The sequence below is a fragment of the Ostrinia furnacalis genome, unplaced genomic scaffold, assembly GCF_004193835.3.
Source record: "Ostrinia furnacalis isolate ACB-3 unplaced genomic scaffold, ASM419383v2 OfSCF7590, whole genome shotgun sequence".
In the NCBI taxonomy this organism is placed as follows: domain Eukaryota; kingdom Metazoa; phylum Arthropoda; class Insecta; order Lepidoptera; family Crambidae; genus Ostrinia; species Ostrinia furnacalis.
Window position 1 is genome coordinate 449,693 of NW_021137829.1, and position 18,831 is coordinate 468,523.

An 18,831-nucleotide genomic window follows, 5' to 3' on the forward strand; every position below is an offset into this window, starting at 1 on the left:
AATAAACCGCTTTCGGCTGCAGTTACATTCCTATGTTTTTAATAATCTCAAACTACCTCTTTAATATAGTAGGCCTTATACAGAAGCTCAAACTAGCAATGCGTGCTATGGAGAAGGCTATGTTCGGTGTTTCTTTACGAGATCGAATCAGAAATGAGGAGATCTGTAAACGAACTAAAGTCGCTGACATAGCCCGACGGATTATCAAGCTGAAGTGGCAATGGGCAGTCCACATAGTACGCAGAACTGACGGCCGATGGGGCAGCAAGGTTCTGGAGTGGAGGCCGCTTACCGGAAAACGCAGCGTGGGACGTCCACCTACAAGGTGGACCGACGACATCATAAAGGTAGCAGGAAAGCGCTGGACGCAAGCCGCTTCCAACCGGGCAGCATGGAAAGCATTGGGGAGGCCTATGTTCAGCAGTGAACGTCCTATGGCTGAGATGATGATGATGATGATGATGATGATGACCTCTTTAACGAAATGTAAATCGGTTTAGCGATTATGAGCTTGTTAATACAACAACCCAGTTTTGCGGGGTCCAGTAATGCAGGATCAGGATATTAAAAGTGCGAAAGTTTGTTTGGATGTTAAAACATGTTTGTTACTCTTTCACACCAAAAACTTCTGAATGGATTTTGATGAAATTTTACTTACAGTATTAGATATTGTTTATAACCAAGAATAACATAATGGGTTAATAAGCTATAATTTATGACGATCTGTGGCAAACTAAATTTAACGCAGGTGAAGCCCAGGGCAAAAGCTTATGAAATACTTTCTGCTGTTAGATAATACTTAAAAAGAAGATAGCTTTGGTTTTTTAAACAAAACCTTTAGAATAATGTCGCGAAAATAAAGATACCTGTATTTTAAAGTTAACACTGGCCAAAAGCCGGAAGTTTTCATGCAAAATGAAATGGTAATTGAGTTTAAAATTAATGTAAAACATGAGACTAAAACTCAAAATAGATAGTAGGTAACAGAAAAATAATGTCTAGTGGTCTTGATATCTTACACTAATACATCTAAAGAAAATAATTGGGCATGGCTGAAAACCAGTGTTGCAAGGATCTCTCCTTACAACGTAGACTGAGCCAGGTCCAATTGCCTTCGGTGTACCTACTTCATATTATTATAGTTGTACGTCTAACTACCTGTACCTGTCTAATGGTTCGAAGGCAATAAATACATTTTTTATTTTTTATTTTATTTTTATTTTATCTTTTGTTACTTTGTTCTAAATCTGTTTGCATCTTTATAACAGTAACTAAGGCCCGGTTTTTTGATTCGTAGTTAAAATATCTAATGGTCAAATTTGATAGATGTCAAATGACAAGTGGTTATAATATCAGAAAAAAATGTTTTTCGAACAATGGTTAGCTTGACTTTTAGTAAATTTTTTAACTATTAGTTTACATTTTGTTAATATTTAACCATTAGTAGCAAAATTTAACAATTAGTTATTTTAACTATGAAACAAAAAAATGGGCCTAAGTGCATGAAATTTATATCAAAAAGCGAAAAGTCACTGACTGAGTGAGTCACACTCATCCCGAAATCTCACTAGGTGCCCGCGACTTCGTACGCGTGGATCCCGTTTTACCCCCTTAGGGGTGGAGTTTCGTAAAATCCTTTCTTAGCGGATGCTTACATCATAACATCTACCTGCATGCCAAATTTCAGCCCGATCCGTCCAGTGGTTTGGGCTGTGCGTTGATAGATCACTATGTCCGTCAGTCACCTTTGAGTTTGTATAATTTAGATCTTTCGTCACTAAGTAGCACTGCTTTAGCTTAGCTGAAAATAAGCATACAGCTTAACTAAATTCGACAATAGCCCAAAGGTGTTGGACTGGCCGAATCAAGATCCAAGGAACGCGGGTTCGAACCCCGCCCCTGGACTATTGTGGTGAACTTTCTCATAACATAAGCATATTTAGCTTACCACGAGGCACACTGTATTATGAAGACCATTTTTTGGACATGGCTTTTTTATTGAAAAGCGGTTAGTTAAGTCGATTTAAATGATAGCTACGAAATCCCCATTTAGCTAGCATGTCTAGTTTTTACAAAATAAATTCTTGAAAATTGACTATTTTCAAACCGGAAATATTTAGAAAACTGTTTTCTGTTAAACTAAGCATGTTAACCAATTACAATGTTAAGTACAGTCGCGGAATGAAAAGGTTCGTCACCTTAGTGTCGGTTTTCGCTTGCACTAGGCACTGTAAGAGTCAAACCTGCCAACATAGCAGTGCAAGAAACAGTGCTGCTAACATTTAAATAAATATGACGTTTGCTAACGAATAAGGTTTTGCTTGTTTATTTTTCTATCTCATCAGTGCAATGCAATGATGACATTGACCAATTGACAATAGTTTTTTTTTATTTAATAGAAATAATAATGGCAGGTTGAATCAATAAGAAGGTTTTAGTTTATCAATCATAACAATCTTCTTGACAAGATAAATCGTCAAACAACTTTGATCTGAATAATTTTGAACTTTACTGACGAACAGTTAAAGATTATTTTCTCTAACTCGAGATTATTCTGTAACATAGTTTCAAAAGGTAATATGTGCTCGCGATTCGTTGAAGGAATCAATTTGAAAACTGACGAACCTTTTCATTCCGTGACTGTACATAGATGGAGTACCTATCTTATTCTATATATTTAAAAGCTTAAAAGAATCTCGTAGCTTTCTCAGACCCAAAATATTTATACCCGTTTTTAGATTTTTCGATTTTTTTTTCTCAAAAATTACGCCATATTGGGAAAAGTTATTTATACTGAAATAATTCTCTTTACTACCCGAACATGACACAAAAATATTACGTCCCTAAATTGCCTTCACTAGCCGCTTATTAAATAAAAAGGCCATGTCCGAAAAATGGTCTTCATAAAACACTGCGCGAGGGGTTAACGGCACTTTTTGAAAAATAATTATAAGTAAAATCAAATGCACATATTTCTGCCTCTCAGTCAAGTAGTTTTAGAAAAAAATATGTGAGATGTGACGAACAAAAACAAAACAGTAACATAAAAATAACTTTTAAAACTAACCGAACACATTGATAAAATCAAGGAGCTTGTTCAGTGACGTTTTGTGTCTTACACGGTGAGTGTATGTGTGATATTTTTTAACCGTTTGTATGCTTGAGGATACCTACATCATTAAGGTTGTCGGTCTCTGGGTCTATCAGACCGACGTTACAAAACCTACTTCAGTCTCACATGTAGGCACGTAGAGAGTTATTTACTTAGATGATTATCTTTTTTTAGCATCATCATCATCAGGTCAGTTAGTGATGATGATGACTCATTCTACCGATTTCGGCCAAGGCTACCACTTACTCCTAACTGTCTTGGCGGCGCTGTTGGGCGCGAAGATGGCTTATGTAGCCGATCTTCGCGGCAAACCCCCTTGCACAGAAGGCATTTGAGCACACCGTCAACAGTATAATATTATGTATCATTGTTATTTAGTATTCATTACAGGAGCACGACCCTAAGGCAAATGGAGGATTTGGCCTATACTCCTCGCGCTGGCCAGACGGGTTGGGGAGCCTTCACATTTACCCCTTTTTAAGTCATCAGCGGCCGTGTGGTGACGGCAGAGTAGAATACATTTGTCACCAACCCCTACTCTTCCCGCGGGTGTCGTAAGAGGCGACTTAGGGACTACACATCAAACAGAGAACGGGCAGCAGCGCTCTCTGACAAACATAAATCTTTTAAACTGCGATCTCCAACCCGCCTGCCAAGCGTGGGGATTATGGCAAAACCCTCTACTATAGTGGAGGAGGCTCATAGTCCAGCAGTGGACTGTAAAGGGCTGTTGATGATGTCATCAGCATCATTTTAGCCATAGGACACCCACTGCTGAACATAGGCCTCCCCCAACGACTTCCATGATGACCGGTTGGTAGCTGCCTGCGTCCCCTTTTTGTGTGAAAGAGATATTTAATTACTTTTCTTACACACTTTTTTACATTAATTTATAGCTTTTATTTGTATTTAAGGCATCACCTTAACTTTAACCGTAACTGTAACTTTAACCGGTGTATAAAGTAAGACAGACTTTTGACGTTTTTTTATTGTTTTAAGATGGTGCAACTCAGGGTTAGTCTTGACTTTAGACACTAACTGAAGGTCATTTTTTAAAATTAATTTCTTAAAGGTCTATTGAACCATTGCGCGTACGCAGGTTAATTTGAAATTTGTTTACAAAAGTGACTTTGTCCTTAGGTAGCAATTCGTAAAGTAGTTACGTGGTGTTCGTATACGTATATATCGATTTTTAGTGGCAATTAATAATTTAAAAAAGTTACAATACCTTGAAAGCTGCTGAAATATTAAAAACAAACGTGATATTGAAAGGAAAAGCAGTATTGTTCTGACACGCTACGGATTGTACAATTTTTTCAGAAAGGAAAAGTGGTGTGTTCAAAGTTGGATTCTAGGATTCTTTGTTTTTGGACCTTAAGTGAAAAAACAGGGTAACAAGGTAAGGGTCTGGCAATACTGCTACCCCTATCTTTTGTTTTACTGCAACTCCTGACTCTGGATCTACAGTTTCATTCGTTCCTTTTAGTCAAAAAAGATCTGCAAGGATTTCCACGATAACAGATGCGTCCCGCCATGGGCGTACCCAGAGCAAAAACCAGCTGGAAATCACGCAGCCGCGTTGAAGGTGTTAAGTCAAACGACAGGATCCCTCCTAGGCCAGAAGCTGGGTACGAGTGGGAGGGAGGACTTTTCTGCCCTAACCGTCTTCAGTTCTACGAGCTACTTATGTATTTGCCTACTGCCCCACTCCAGAACCTTGCTGCCCCTTAACGTAGACTTTCGTCTTTAGGCACTGAGGTATTTTGGACGAATGTATACGCAACATTCGAACATTTCCCGAACCCTGCCGCTTTATGACCAATGACTTAAGGTCCTATGTCCCCTAGATGGGGCAGAGGGCGTACACAACAGTCCTCCATCGCGTTCGGTCTTGAGCTTCGCGCTTGATCTCGCTCCAGGTCTTGCCGATTTTCTTCGCCTGGTCTGCTGCAGTGCATCGCCAAGTTTGCTTAGGGCGACCACGTTTGCGTTTTCCTTGGGGGTTCCAATCCAGAGCCTGCTTAGGGATTATAGGCTTTATCACCAATAAAACTTGTTAATAATAAACACCAAATTATTCTGTGAAAATTGTTAATTGCAGGACTTGCAGACTTGAGTGAAAAAGAAGATACCTTCAACCTTCTAATTGGTCGAATTACCTTGATTCTGGGAAACCAAGGACGTTTTCAATGTAACAATGAAGTAAAATACGAGAAAATGCATTTAGCAAGTTTAGACACAGACGTGAGCAGAACAGTGGGCTATGTGGAACACGCGTCTCCAGTGATTCGGTAAGTACCAGTGTGGTACCAGTACCTCTAGCATGAACAATTTTTGTCTTCGAATCGTTTGCGTATTCGACAAAATTCGATACTCAACCTTCGAATTAAACGATAACGTGACAATTTTGATCCTCAAAATAAGTTTCGTGCAACCATTTCTCATACTAAGTTCATTTTACGACGAACTCGCGTCTTCTTTATTTTTTAGCTGTAAAAATACATATTTTTTACAGACCAAAGTCTAAACCAAAACCTTGCTTATATTATCGTATTTGAGTGGCTTACCGCGACACAAAGCGTCAAATTAAGGCCGTAGCACATTTATCAACCCGAAAAGGGATCGTAGCTGTACTAGGGCACTATTTAAGTTGTGAGCCTCGACAACATAACGTGTTGTTAGACGACATCTGATACTTTTAATGAAAAGTTTGTAATTTTTTACTACAACCTTATTCAAAACTTTTTATCATTTGAGCACGTTTTGTATTATTAACATTGAATTGAAAATTATCTTGACTACAAAAACATGGAATTGACTTGCGGAAATTTTCGCGCGAAGATTTATTATGACTTTTGACGTGGCTAATCAATACAAAACTGAAGCGGTCAGCTAAATTTCACTTTTGGTGATAAAGATCTGTCCTTTACCATTGTAAAACGCTAGTTTAAGAAGTATAATATTGTATGTCATTGGCTCACCAGTGAACTTTGCGAAAGTCGTTCAAAATGACTAATAGTGGCGGAAAACATTGAAGTTGTCAGAAAAATGGAAGAGAAACCTCGTCATGTGATGTATCGTAGGATTGAGATAATCCTAGGCATTAATTTCACTAGCGGTAATAAAATATTGTATGACCATATTATGGTTAATACGTTTTTTTCTCGCTGGATGTCAAAAAAATTTTTCAAACGCTCAATAGGACACTTGTGTCGTTTAGTCCTTGGAAATGTTTGATAAATACGTTTAAAAAGCTTTAAAAGCCGTTTTTAAAATTGTGACAGTTGACGAATTAAAATTCTATGCATAATGATCCTGAAAATAAACAGCTATCGACTATGGAGGTGTTTTAAGATGAACCAATTAAAACAAAAGTCCCATGCGCTCGGAACATTTTGAAATTTACGGTCGCCTATTTTTCCGAAATATCCGATTATATGACACAAACATCACTAGAGAAATTTAGAATGGTTAATTCTTAATAGTAAACAGCCACTTTTTTCCAAAAGTCTTCAGTTTAATAAGGGAAACGGACCAGCATAGTCGAATCGCCATTCGTGACGAAAATGTGAGCTTTTACACGTTTCGTCAAACAACTGACTATTTGAACACTCAAAATATGAAATAAACCGGTCCAACGCTACAAAATTCTTGCTTGGAATCTAAACACTTCTTTTGGTACCCATATATTAAAATTAAATGCGTTAACAGCGATTTATGTAGCCAGAAGCAACTGTCGGTGCGGTTAAAAACCATGCTTTGGAGGTGCCTCAAGCTGAGTGGAAAAAATGCTATGAAAAGTGTTTCGGACACATTAAAAAGTACATAAATCATGAAAGACAATACCAATAAACGCAATCAATACCATTTTAATAATAAACTACATTGTTTTCATAGTTAGGCTCACAACTTAAATAGTGTCCCACGTATCAACTCGAGGCGGTCAGTATTCTTTGTATGAAACTCCATACATCAACGCATATAATTTATACGCACCGTAACGTAAACGCCTCGCCTTGCGATTGACAACGCGCGAAAGGCGATGACAGCTCGCAAAATACAGTGTCGATCCCTTTCCGAGTTGATATGTCTGCTATGACCTTTATTCTTTCAGTCATGTTGTATGGAGTAGATATATTACATTATGGTGGCGCTGCAATGAGCGTCACTGCGCGTCGCAGCACAGTTGCTTACAAGACAATATTTTGACGCGCAGTGCAGTGCCGTGTAGCGCCGCACTAATGCGGGCCTACCTTTATATCCGATGTCTCCATGTCTATCTTCTAAATATATAACTTAAAGGTGACTGACTGACTGACATAGTGACCTATCAACGCACAGCCCAATCCACTGGACGAATCGGGCTGAAATTTGATATGCAGGCATCCGCTAAGAAAGGATTTTACGAAATTCCACCCCTAAGGGGATAAAACGGGATCCACACGTACGAAGTCGCGGGCGGCCGCTAGTTTAAATTTATTTTTTAAAATTTTCCTAAAATATTAAGGAATCCTTTTGCGATGTTTTTCCAGATCTATGGACAAATACATCTACCGCCGGATAGGGGGGAACGCCACAATATTCCTATTGCTAGCGTTCAATGGCTTAGTGACACTAATTTCTATGTTGACCTATATTCCTCGACATCCTGAGCTGGCAATACTTCGCGTCCTATTCTTCAGATATGCTACCATTTGGAACGTGGTAAGAACTAAGATATCTATAAGAATTACTCAAAAATACACAAATAGGAAAGCATTTTTAAAACCCTCTAAGAGGGTGAAACGAGGGTTCAAAGTTTGTATGGGCAAAAAAACATCGTTGGACCGTTTTATTCCAAATTTCATCCATTTTTTCTGAATTCATGCCCAAAAAGGGAGAAATCCACCCCATTTCCCCATTTTTCAAGTCTCAAAATCAACATGGGTATATTTCTTTTACAGAGTCGCTAATTACGAAAAAAATTTACGATAAAGACTGTGTCAGAACGAAACTCACGCGGTTGAAGCCGCGGGCAAAAGCTAGTTGTTTTTCATTTCATTTCAATGTTTTTCAGTCACAGAAACAGAAAAAGTACACTTTATTTTTATTTCTTCAAGGATCTTACAAGTCTTCATGAGTCCTCTTTAATTTATTTACATCAGTACCAAATTGACCTTTCCTCTATATCCATCGGTTGAATATAAACAATTACTTTCCAGATAATCCTGCTCATGTACAGCGCTCTAGGGTTTGTGTGCGACTTCTCCATAGTCCAGAGGGAAGAAAATAAGGTCCCTTCGAAGATCAGGGAGCTGAGATACAAAGTATTCCACCAGCTCGTGTTTCCGTGTTGTGTGGTAAGTTACTTACCGTAAGTATGTAAAGCCCGGTCTGTGAGCACGTAGAATTTTATCCTATGACCCCAAGCTACCCATCCTTATCGCTCGCGCGTAATTATGTTGCTGTCGCGACTGTGCGACGGGCGCCTGCAGTGAGTGTGCGAGCGCGTTCGTTTCAGCCAAATGACGTCCACTGCTGGACAAAGGCCTCCCCCAAGGTCATCCAGGCTCTTCCCGCGACTTATACCAGATCGTCGGTCCACCTAGTAGGAGGCCTGCCCACGCTACGTCTTCCAGCCGTGCGAGCGCGACAGCAACATAATTACGCGCGAGCGATAAGGGCTATAGCTTGGGGTCATTGGACAAAATTCTACATGCTCACGGACCCGGCTTTAGATATAATTTTTCTTTCATTCGTTTCAGCTAAATGACGTTCACTGCTGCCTCCCAGGGTTTTCACAACGACCAGTTAGGTTGCCCTGCAGCCAGGTACCACCAGTTCGTCAGTCCACCTAGTGCTTGGGGGCCTGCTCACACTACGACTTTCGGACCTTGGTCGCCACTCGAGAACTTTACAGCCCCAACGGCCAACAGTCTCACGAGCTATGTGCCCCGACGTAGTCCAGTTAGAGCACCCGTCGATATAGCACCTAGCCTGGTCAACGAACAGCACCTACAACACAGCAACTGTTTCATCTTTTAAAAAGTTACGACGTCACTTATTTGCGCACTCATTGTGACTGATGAATAATTTTACAGTTCATTGAAGTCCAATAGAGTTTTAGGGCAAGATTGAAGTATTTTTTTACAGTAGTTAGTTAAATGGTTGACCATCTTTTGTGTTATGTTTCAGGGAATATTTTTCACATTTTGGCCTCTATACTGCTTTGATAGAGAGCTCATTTTCCCATCCATTAACGACACCATAATATCGAAGCTGCAGAACATCATAGTCCATGGGTTTACTCTGCTATACGTTTGCTGGGAAATGGCGTTTTTACCCAACATTCTACGGAAAAGAGAGGTTAATGTTTTGCCTATTATAATGGTGAATACGGCGTACTTTATGAAGTAAGTTTTTTAACTGTCTGTTAAATCCTGACCAGATATTGTACATTCAATATCAAATAAATCGCACCTTCCGCGACGCGAACTTTAAAGATTTTCTTCTGACACAATCATGGTGCCCCAACAATATAGTGTTATTAATTTGAAAGCCCAATATTAACTTGAAAAACACTTTTTTTTATAAACAATTAACAGGTACCATAAATGTGACTTGAATAAAGGTCTCACTTGGGGCTCACCTCTGGGACCAAGTAGACCAATTTTTGTGGTTATAAAACCAATTAATGATCTCACGTGTCCTCTTTAACAGATGGATAGCGATTAATCCCAAAATAACACTTTTATAGCCATAAAAGTTGGTTCAAGCGTAACCTGTCGCTTTAAGAAGAGACTCTGGATCCTTCTAAAGACACATTTTTTGGGTAAAAACCTTTCCTTTAATGAAATGAAGTTTAGAACTAGGCTTTCAAATGGTTCCAATATTGGTGGGAAGTGGGGATGCATACGTTTGAAAAATGTTTGTCGCGGGAGGTGCGATTTATTTGACGCCGAGTGTAGATGACCTCGTAAAGGTTACAGGAAAGCACTGGATGCAAGTCGTTGACAACCGGCCAATCTGGGGAGGCCTAGTTCAGCAGGGGACATCATCATCATCATCATCATCATCGTTTCAGCCACAGGACGTCCACTGCTGAACTTAGGGGAGGTCCTAATGATTTCCACATCGCCCGGTTGGTAGCGACCTGTATTCAGTGCCTTCTTGCTACATTTATGAGAAAAGAAGAGAAGAGAGACATCCTGTGGCTGAAATGATGATGACGATGAATTCTCGACACCTCGGCTTTGTGAACTACAGTCTCTTGTTTCTCTCTATACAAACTTTGGACGCCCGTTTCAACCCCCTATCACCTCCTAAGGGGATGAAATTAGGGTCCAAAGATTTTTAATTTTAACTGTTACTTTATTGATTAACTATGAATCGACGTTTCATCCCTTTATGTATATTTTATGCACTATAGGTTAGTGTCCGTGACTCCCACTCGGCATGGGGCACACTGAAAACCAGCGTCGTGGCCTCCCTCACCGGGGGCCACGGCATTTGCTGAGTGGGGTCCTATTGCGATGGGCATAGCTGTGCGACAGGGTGGCACTGTTCGTTCAGTTTACTTTCTCTTCAATTGTACCTATGTTTTATGTGTTACCTCTGCCTATGTCTTGTTTGCTTTTTTTATTTACCTCTTTTGTCTTTTGTGATGTCCATGGCAATAAATGTATCTTTCTTTCTTTCCTTTTCCTTTAGTACCTTCTAAGTGGATGAAACGGGGAAGAAACTTTCACCCCCTTATCACATCCTAAGGGATGAAACGGGCGGGGGTCCAATTTTTTTTAAAGTAGTTATTTTTTGTTTATTTTCAGCGTCCTGTACACAAAGTACGTGGAGCCTGGCATTTGGTTGTATGCAATATTAGAACACATTGAAGGCGGTATTCCCATACTACTGCTGTTTTTCTTCTGGATAGTTCTGCCTATTGTGACGTTTCATGCTCAATGGACTGTGAAAAATGTTTTGTATAGGATCAGGGACTATTATTTGGAAGTTTGATGACTTTTCAATCAGTAATGAATATTTTAATTCATAATAAATATTTTTTAATGAATTGTTAACTTTAATTCGTATTCCCGTATTCACAAACATTACTATGAGGTCTCGAACTCGCACAGGGTGATACGAACCAATTTCAGAGCTCATTCAACGCGGTGCGTTCCATTTGCTAAGCAAGCATCGTTTGTGAATACGGGCGTATGTATTTTACTGTATACTAATAAAGTCAAGCAATTTTGTGAATAAGATACGGTGAAGAATAATAAAACGACTGAAACTGAACCAATTGATTTCAAGATTATTTTACTTTAGAATATTATAAAAGTTGGTTATTCCACATTTTTTGTGTTTTCTTTATTTGACAACTAAAATGTAATGTACAGTCGCAGAATGAAAAGGTTCGTCACCTTAGTGTCGATTTTCGCTTGCACTAGGTACTGTAAGAGTCAAAGCTGCCAACATAACAGTGCAAGAAACAGTGCTGCTAACATTTAAATAAATATGACGTTTGCTAACAAATAAGGTTTTGCTTGTTTATTTTTCTATCCCATCAGTGCAAAGCAATGATGACATTGACAAATTGACAATAGTTTTTTTATATTTAATAGAAATAATAATGGCAGGTTGAACCAACGAGAAGGTTTTAGTTTATCAATCATATTAATCTTCTTGACAAACAACTTTGATCTGAATAATTTTGAACTTTACTGGCGAACAGTTAAAGATTATTTTCTCTAACTCGAGATTATTCTGTAACATAGTTTCAAAAGGTAATATGTGCTCGCGATTCGTTGAAGGAATCAATTTGAAAACTGACGAACCTTTTCATTCCGTGACTGTACCTAATCACTAATCACAAGAGCAAATACGTTTAAAAACCACAGTTTTAAAACAATGTCGAAATGCGGTGTGTTATAAAATAAATAAATAATAATTAACAAATACATAAATGTTACACAAGGAATGTTGACATAATTTACTAACTTAAAAATTAGAGGAAAGGAGAACGAAAATAACGATTGTTTTTGAAATACATTGTACTTACTGTATTTTATCATAATACAGTTTTTAAGTTATTTTTATTAAATATAATATTATTAATTATGTACAGTCACGGAATGAAAAGGTTCGTCAGTTTTCAAATTGATTCCTTCAACGAATCGCGAGCACATGTTACCTTTTGAAACTATGTTACAGAATAATCTCGAGTTAGAGAAAATAATCTTTAACTGTTCGTCAGTAAAGTTCAAAATTATTCAGATCAAAGTTGTTTGACGATTTATCTTGTCAAGAAGATTATTATGATTGTAAACTAAAACCTTCTTGTTGGTTCAACCTGCCATTATTGTTTCTATTAAATAAAAAAAAAATATTGTCAATTGGTCAATGTCATCATTGCATTGTTTTTTTGGCGGGAAGCTCTCGAGGCGGGAGGTTCAACTTTTTCTTTGCGAGTTTAATAAAATTTAATTAAATAGTTAATCTAACAGTAAATTAGCGGCTATAGTGGCGAGATGAGTTCTGACAGTGGGGGTAAAGACCTCAAGCATAATACTAAGAAGAGAAAAGTAGATGAAGTACAAGATGATGAGTCTATACATGCACCATACTACAAGAAGAACCATATACGTTGTTATCCTGATAATTCTCCAGGTTGTATATTTCCTGTATACATACAAAGCACAAATGACACTGTAAAGTTTGGAAACAAGGACCCTATCTACCTAAATAGCATTTTTAGTCGGTACAACAAGGGAGTCAAAGAAATAAAACGAGTGAATGCAATGCGGTATGCTGTTATTTTTGATAATGCAAAGAATGCTAATGCGTTACTGTTTAACTCAACATTCTTGTCTTCTCATGACATCAAAGCCTTCATCCCTGCGGCAACATCAGAATGCATAGGAGTTATACGATACATTCCCACAGATCTTAGCTGCAAACATCTATTTGACAAACTTCTCAGTTCACAGGAGATCCTGGCAGTCAGAAGGTTCACGAAGCGCACTCCTGAAGGTATCATCCCATTGCAAACTGTATCTCTGACCTTTGCAGGTAATGTACTCCCCGAGCATGTTAACTATGGTCTAAGCATTGTACCTGTAACTGAATACATTAAGCCTGTAATGCAGTGTTATAAATGTATGGCATTTGGTCATACTACTAAATTTTGTAAAAGGAACATCGTATGCTCTATATGTTCACAATCTCACTCATACAAAGAATGTACAAATGCAAACAAACCTCTATGTGTCAATTGTAAAGGCGAGCATATTGCTGTGGCAAGGATTTGTCCAGTTAAACAACAGAAAATTGAAGAAAACAAATATAAAATAATGAACAAAACTACTTTGGGTTCTTTCTTCCCAACTTTAAACAAATCCTTTGCCAAAGCAATAGGTTCCCGACCCCAACAACAAAATGTCAAAGACACTAAAGAGATTAAAAATAAAAACTTGTTGACTGATGTTATCAATAATGATCTAATTATTAAAGCTATTGTTGATACTTTATTAACTTTTTGTGACAAAGAAAACAGCTTGCCAATTAATTCCTCTAATATCAAAGAAATGTTTTTAAAGAAAGTTTCTCAAAATGGATAGTAAGTCTTTAGTTATTGTTCAACACAATATTCAGAGTCTTAAGCCTAAGACTCCCTTCGTAAGTGAGCTTTTAATTACACTTAATATTGATATTTTAATTCTCAATGAAACTTGGTTAAAATCATCAGATTCAGTAAAATTTAGAGGTTATAAAATATTTAGAAATGACAGTGACAATGGTTACGGTGGTGTTGCTATTATTTGCAAAAACTCTCTTTTAACATCAGAAATTGTTACAGCAAGTATTGATAGAATCCAAACTTTAGCCATTAGTGTAAAAGTAAATCGTAATAGCTCAATAACAGTTTTTGGTGCGTATTGTCCTCCACGTCCTGGCCGATTTCCAGTAACTAATTTAAAAAATATTATTAGCTCTTTACCTTCTCCAGTTCTAGTAATGGGTGACTTCAATGCCCACCATACAGCATTTGGGTCCTCTACTAACAAGCCAAGAGGTATCCAGATTTATGACATGCTGGATGAAATTAATATGTGTATATTAAATGATGGTCAGCCTACCACGCTAAATCGTCCCAATCAATCGGCATCAGCAATTGATATTGCATTCGTATCTCCTTCATTAGCAGCTTCAGCAGAGTGGTCGGTTTATACAGAGGATACCTTAGGAAGCTATCATTTTCCTACTTTAGTCAACTTATATTATGATTGTGAAATATATCAAGATTCCTGTGGTTTTGAAAAGTTTATTTACAAAAAAGCTGACTGGTTAGGTTATACAATCAAGTCTAGAACGTTTTTTAATCATCTTCTTGATTATCCAGACCCACTCTTTGCTTATGCAGAATTTTGTGATTTATTAAATACTTTGAGAAAAGATTTTATACCGATACACACTTATGATAGCAATAATAGACGCAAAGTTTATAAACCTATGCCATGNAAATCTAGAACGATTTTTAATCATCTTCTTGATTATCCAGACCCGCTCTTTGCTTATGCAGAATTTTGTGACTTATTAAATGCTTTGAGAAAAGATTTTATACCGATACACACTTATGATAGTAATAATAGACGCAAAGTTTATAAGCCTATGCCATGGTGGAATGAAACTTGTTCCAATGCAGTTAAGGAAACTAAATTAGCTCTTCATATGTATAGACGTCATCCAACAATAGAAAATTACATTATTTATAAAAAACTTGAAGCATCTAAAAGATTGATTATTAAAGAACAAAAGATAATCAGTTGGAAAAAATTGTGTTCTAGCTTTGATCGTTGTACACCAATCAGCAAAATATGGAAGTTCATTAAAGTTTTTAATAGAAAAGCTTCAAAGCCTGATAGCAAAGATGAAGAATTTTTACAAGATTTTTTTGATAAAATAGCTCCTAATCATGATTCTGTAGATACTGACCACCTCAACAATTTATTTGTTTTTAATGATTTTAATATACATTTGAATTCACTTTTTACTGAAACAGAGTTTAATTTTTCTTTAAATTCTAAAAAAGACACTTCTCCAGGACTTGATGATATTCCGTATATTTTGATTAAACGCTTAGACCCTTCAGCTAAATTAATTTTGCTTAATATTTTCAACAATTTGTGGTCCGCTGGCTTAATACCAAAGTCATGGAAAACTATCGCTGTAGTTCCTATTCTCAAACCGGATAAGGATCCTAAATATGCTGATTCTTACAGACCTATTTCTTTATCTTCTTGTGTAGGGAAAATTTTTGAAAATATGTTAAAGACTAGATTAGAACTTTTTGTGGAATCTAGATTAATTATCCCTCACGATCAATTTGGGTTTCGTAAAGGCCGTTCTACATTAGATAGTCTTGTAAAGTTCACAGGTGATATTCAAGAATCTTTTTGTGATCACAGCTATTTATTATGTACCTTCTTAGATGTGAGTGGAGCGTTTGATAACGTCAATCTTTTAACCCTTGTTGAGATTCTACATAGCTTCAATATCCCAGGTAAAGTGTGCAAATGGATTTTTGATTTTTTTTATTCGCGTACCGTTTATTTAAAGTTCAACAATGTCCTTCATGGTCCAAAATTAGTTTATAAAGGGGTTCCTCAGGGGGCCACCTTATCACCCTTGATTTACTTGCTGTACACATCTCAAATACATAGGTTTATTTCAGTTCCTAGATTATCGGTTTTGCAATATGCAGATGATATTGTGTTGTACACTACTAATAGAAATTTATCACTTGCCGAATTTACTATTAATGAAGCTTTACGTCAATTATATTTGTATTATAATGTTAAGTTGAAACTAGATGTAAATCCCACTAAAAGCTCGGGCATGATTTTCACTAAGAAAAATGATTCTCAGTCTCGTGATCATGTAAATATTGTATATGTTACAGGAAATATATGAAATCCGTCATTGTATACAATTCCTAGGAATTGTGTATAAGTCCTAAAATCATCCGGAAATGTGTGATGTAAATTATATTAGACACATTTCCTAGGAAATTTACACATTTCCTAAACAGCAATCGGAAATGTAATTAAGATTTCAATGAATACGCGTGGACATACGGTGCGAGGGGAGGATATTGCATCATCCGATTACGCGGGGTCTCTATCGAATCGTACAATTTTTGGCACGCCTAGTTGTCTCTGGCACACAAATTTTAAGCCTAAAATTTTTTTACACAACATTATTTTTATTACGCCACTTTTTCTTTTTTTCTCCAAAACTTAAATGGCGCTACCGCGCCGCGGCAGCTGTGTATGTGTAAGGTCGCAAGCCTAACCTAACATAACCGAGACTTTGTTATCCAGCTACAGAAGTATTAAAACTTTCATGCCAATAAGGTTAATAAAAGAGATGTTAAAATTAGGGATTTCCAATACTTCAGCGTAATATGCGTGATGCCAAAAGAAAGGATGCCAATAGGCAAATATTTTTTTCGGCCAAAGTATAATAGTGCGAAAACAACTGTCAGGCTAAACAATAATAATTGTGAGTTAAAAGTACCTATCGGCCAATGTGGTTTGGCCAAATGAAATTTTAGGCGTACCGAGGAGCACCCGATCACGCGACCACGCTTGTGCCGCTTAGTTTTATACATTTCCTAATACAATATTGGAATTCTATAAAATTCCTAGGAAAAGTATACATTTCCTAGGATATGTGCGTATTAAAAAATCTCTGAAGCAATATTTTATACATTTCCTAAATAGCTTCGGAATTGTATACATTTCCTAGGAATAGTATACAATTCCTAGAATTCATACATTTCCTGTAACATATATAATTCTGTAAATATTCAATTAGTGGAAGAAAAGAGATTTTTAGGTATTATTTTTGACTCTCAATTAATTTTTCATTCTCATGTGCTTAAAATTGTAGATAAAATGCAAAAAACTGTAAATATCATGAGACACTTAGCAAGTGTTACGTGGGGAATGGACCCAAAAATTTTAAATATGGTCTATAAGGCTATAGTTAGATCTCATTATGACTATGGACTTGTTGTTTATGGGAGATATCTAAGTAATTTTTTGTATCGTAAGCTAGAAGTCATTCAAAACAAGGGATTAAGAATTATAACTGGAGCTTTTTGTTCAACTCCAATAAATTCCTTAGAAATAGAGTCCGGGATTCCACCAATTTTGGTTAGACTTAGATATCTAACAGAAAAGTTTTATCTTAAGATTTTAAGTAATAAAATGTATTTTAATTTGTATTGCAATAATTGTCTTTTGCAATGTGAGCATTTAAATGAGCTAAAAGAAATTTGTAAATGCATAGACCATAGGATAAATTGGGATCTAAGTACATTAGAAATTCAAACTAAGATACCAACGGTTTGCTTGAAGAAAGTTAATAACAACTATGAGTTTGTCCAATTTGTAAATAGCGAAAAGTTTCGGCATCGGAAGATATACACAGACGGTTCTAAAACTGAGGAAAATACTAAAGCAGCGTATTATGATTCAAGAGATAAGTTTGGGAGATGTTTCACACTTGATAAGAACGCATCGATTTTCACGGCGGAAGCCTATGCAATATATACTGCATTGCAATATATTGGAGGAATAAGAGATGAAAATACTTTCTTGATTGTTACCGACTCCTTGAGTGTCCTCACTTGTCTTCAAAACACTCATATTCATTACAAGACCAACATCTACATAACTAAAATAAGAGAAATACTATTGAATAATGATTGCAAGCAAATAGAGTTTATGTGGGTCCCCTCGCATTCTGGGATTACCGGTAATGAAATAGTAGACAGACTGATGAAGATAGTAAGTCCATACAGCGGCGATTCACGATATCCAGCGCCCCCTGTACCCATCTCAGACTATGACTCCATCTTGAAAACCCGTATGTTCGATAATTGGCACGAAGAGTGGAATATCACTAAATTAACCAAGGGAAAATGGTATGGACAAATACAACAAACACTTCCAAGAAAACCATGGTACTGCAAGTCGCAAAGTACTACCTCAAGAAGATTCATCACTACAATGAATCGCTTACGACTTGGACATGCAAAATTTCCAACCCACCTTAAACGGATTAAAATGGTCTCTACAGATAAATGCGAATTTTGTCAGGCAGACGCGGCAGACTTAGACCATCTTATTCTTCATTGCCCAGCCTTTAATTTGGAAAGGCTTTTGCTAGTGGATGGCTTACTGAAGATCTATCAAGAAGATGAAAATATTCCCCGCCTCTTGCCATCCATACTAGCGAATGAGAAGTCATACCAACATATTTACCAGTACATTGTAAATACTCATATAAATTTATGAAGACATTTCAACATAGACACAGAAGAACAGAAATCCTCAACTCATATCCATTGTAAATACTCAGAATGTACTCATGGATGAAAATACTACTAGAAATGCGTCACTAAAGATTTGGCCGTAAGGATACTATCCGAAGCCGTTAAACCTGTTAGAAAAAAAAAAAAAAAAAGCCGTTAAATCTGTTCAAAAAAAAAAAAAAAAGTCATCATTGCATTGCACTGATGGGATAGAAAAATAAACAAGCAAAACCTTATTCGTTAGCAAACGTCACATTTATTTTAATGTTAGCAGCACTGTTTCTTGCTCTGTTATGTTGGCAGGTTTGATTCTTACAGTACCTAGTGCAAGCGAAAACCGACACTAAGGTGACGAACCTTT

General features: G+C 37.0%; 1 protein-coding gene across 1 annotated transcript; it reads left to right on the forward strand.

The window, feature by feature from the left end:
• The first annotated feature begins 324 nt into the window (after nucleotides 1–324).
• Nucleotides 325–9,136, forward strand: LOC114365433 (uncharacterized). The gene is made up of 6 exons (XM_028322011.1): nucleotides 325–347; nucleotides 4,433–4,511; nucleotides 5,214–5,403; nucleotides 7,645–7,816; nucleotides 8,314–8,451; nucleotides 8,885–9,136. Exons 3-6 carry the CDS (start codon nucleotides 5,330–5,332, stop codon nucleotides 9,134–9,136), a joined length of 636 nt encoding a protein of 211 aa, XP_028177812.1. The 5' UTR covers nucleotides 325–347; nucleotides 4,433–4,511; nucleotides 5,214–5,329.
• Nucleotides 9,137–18,831: the final 9,695 nt, after the last annotated feature.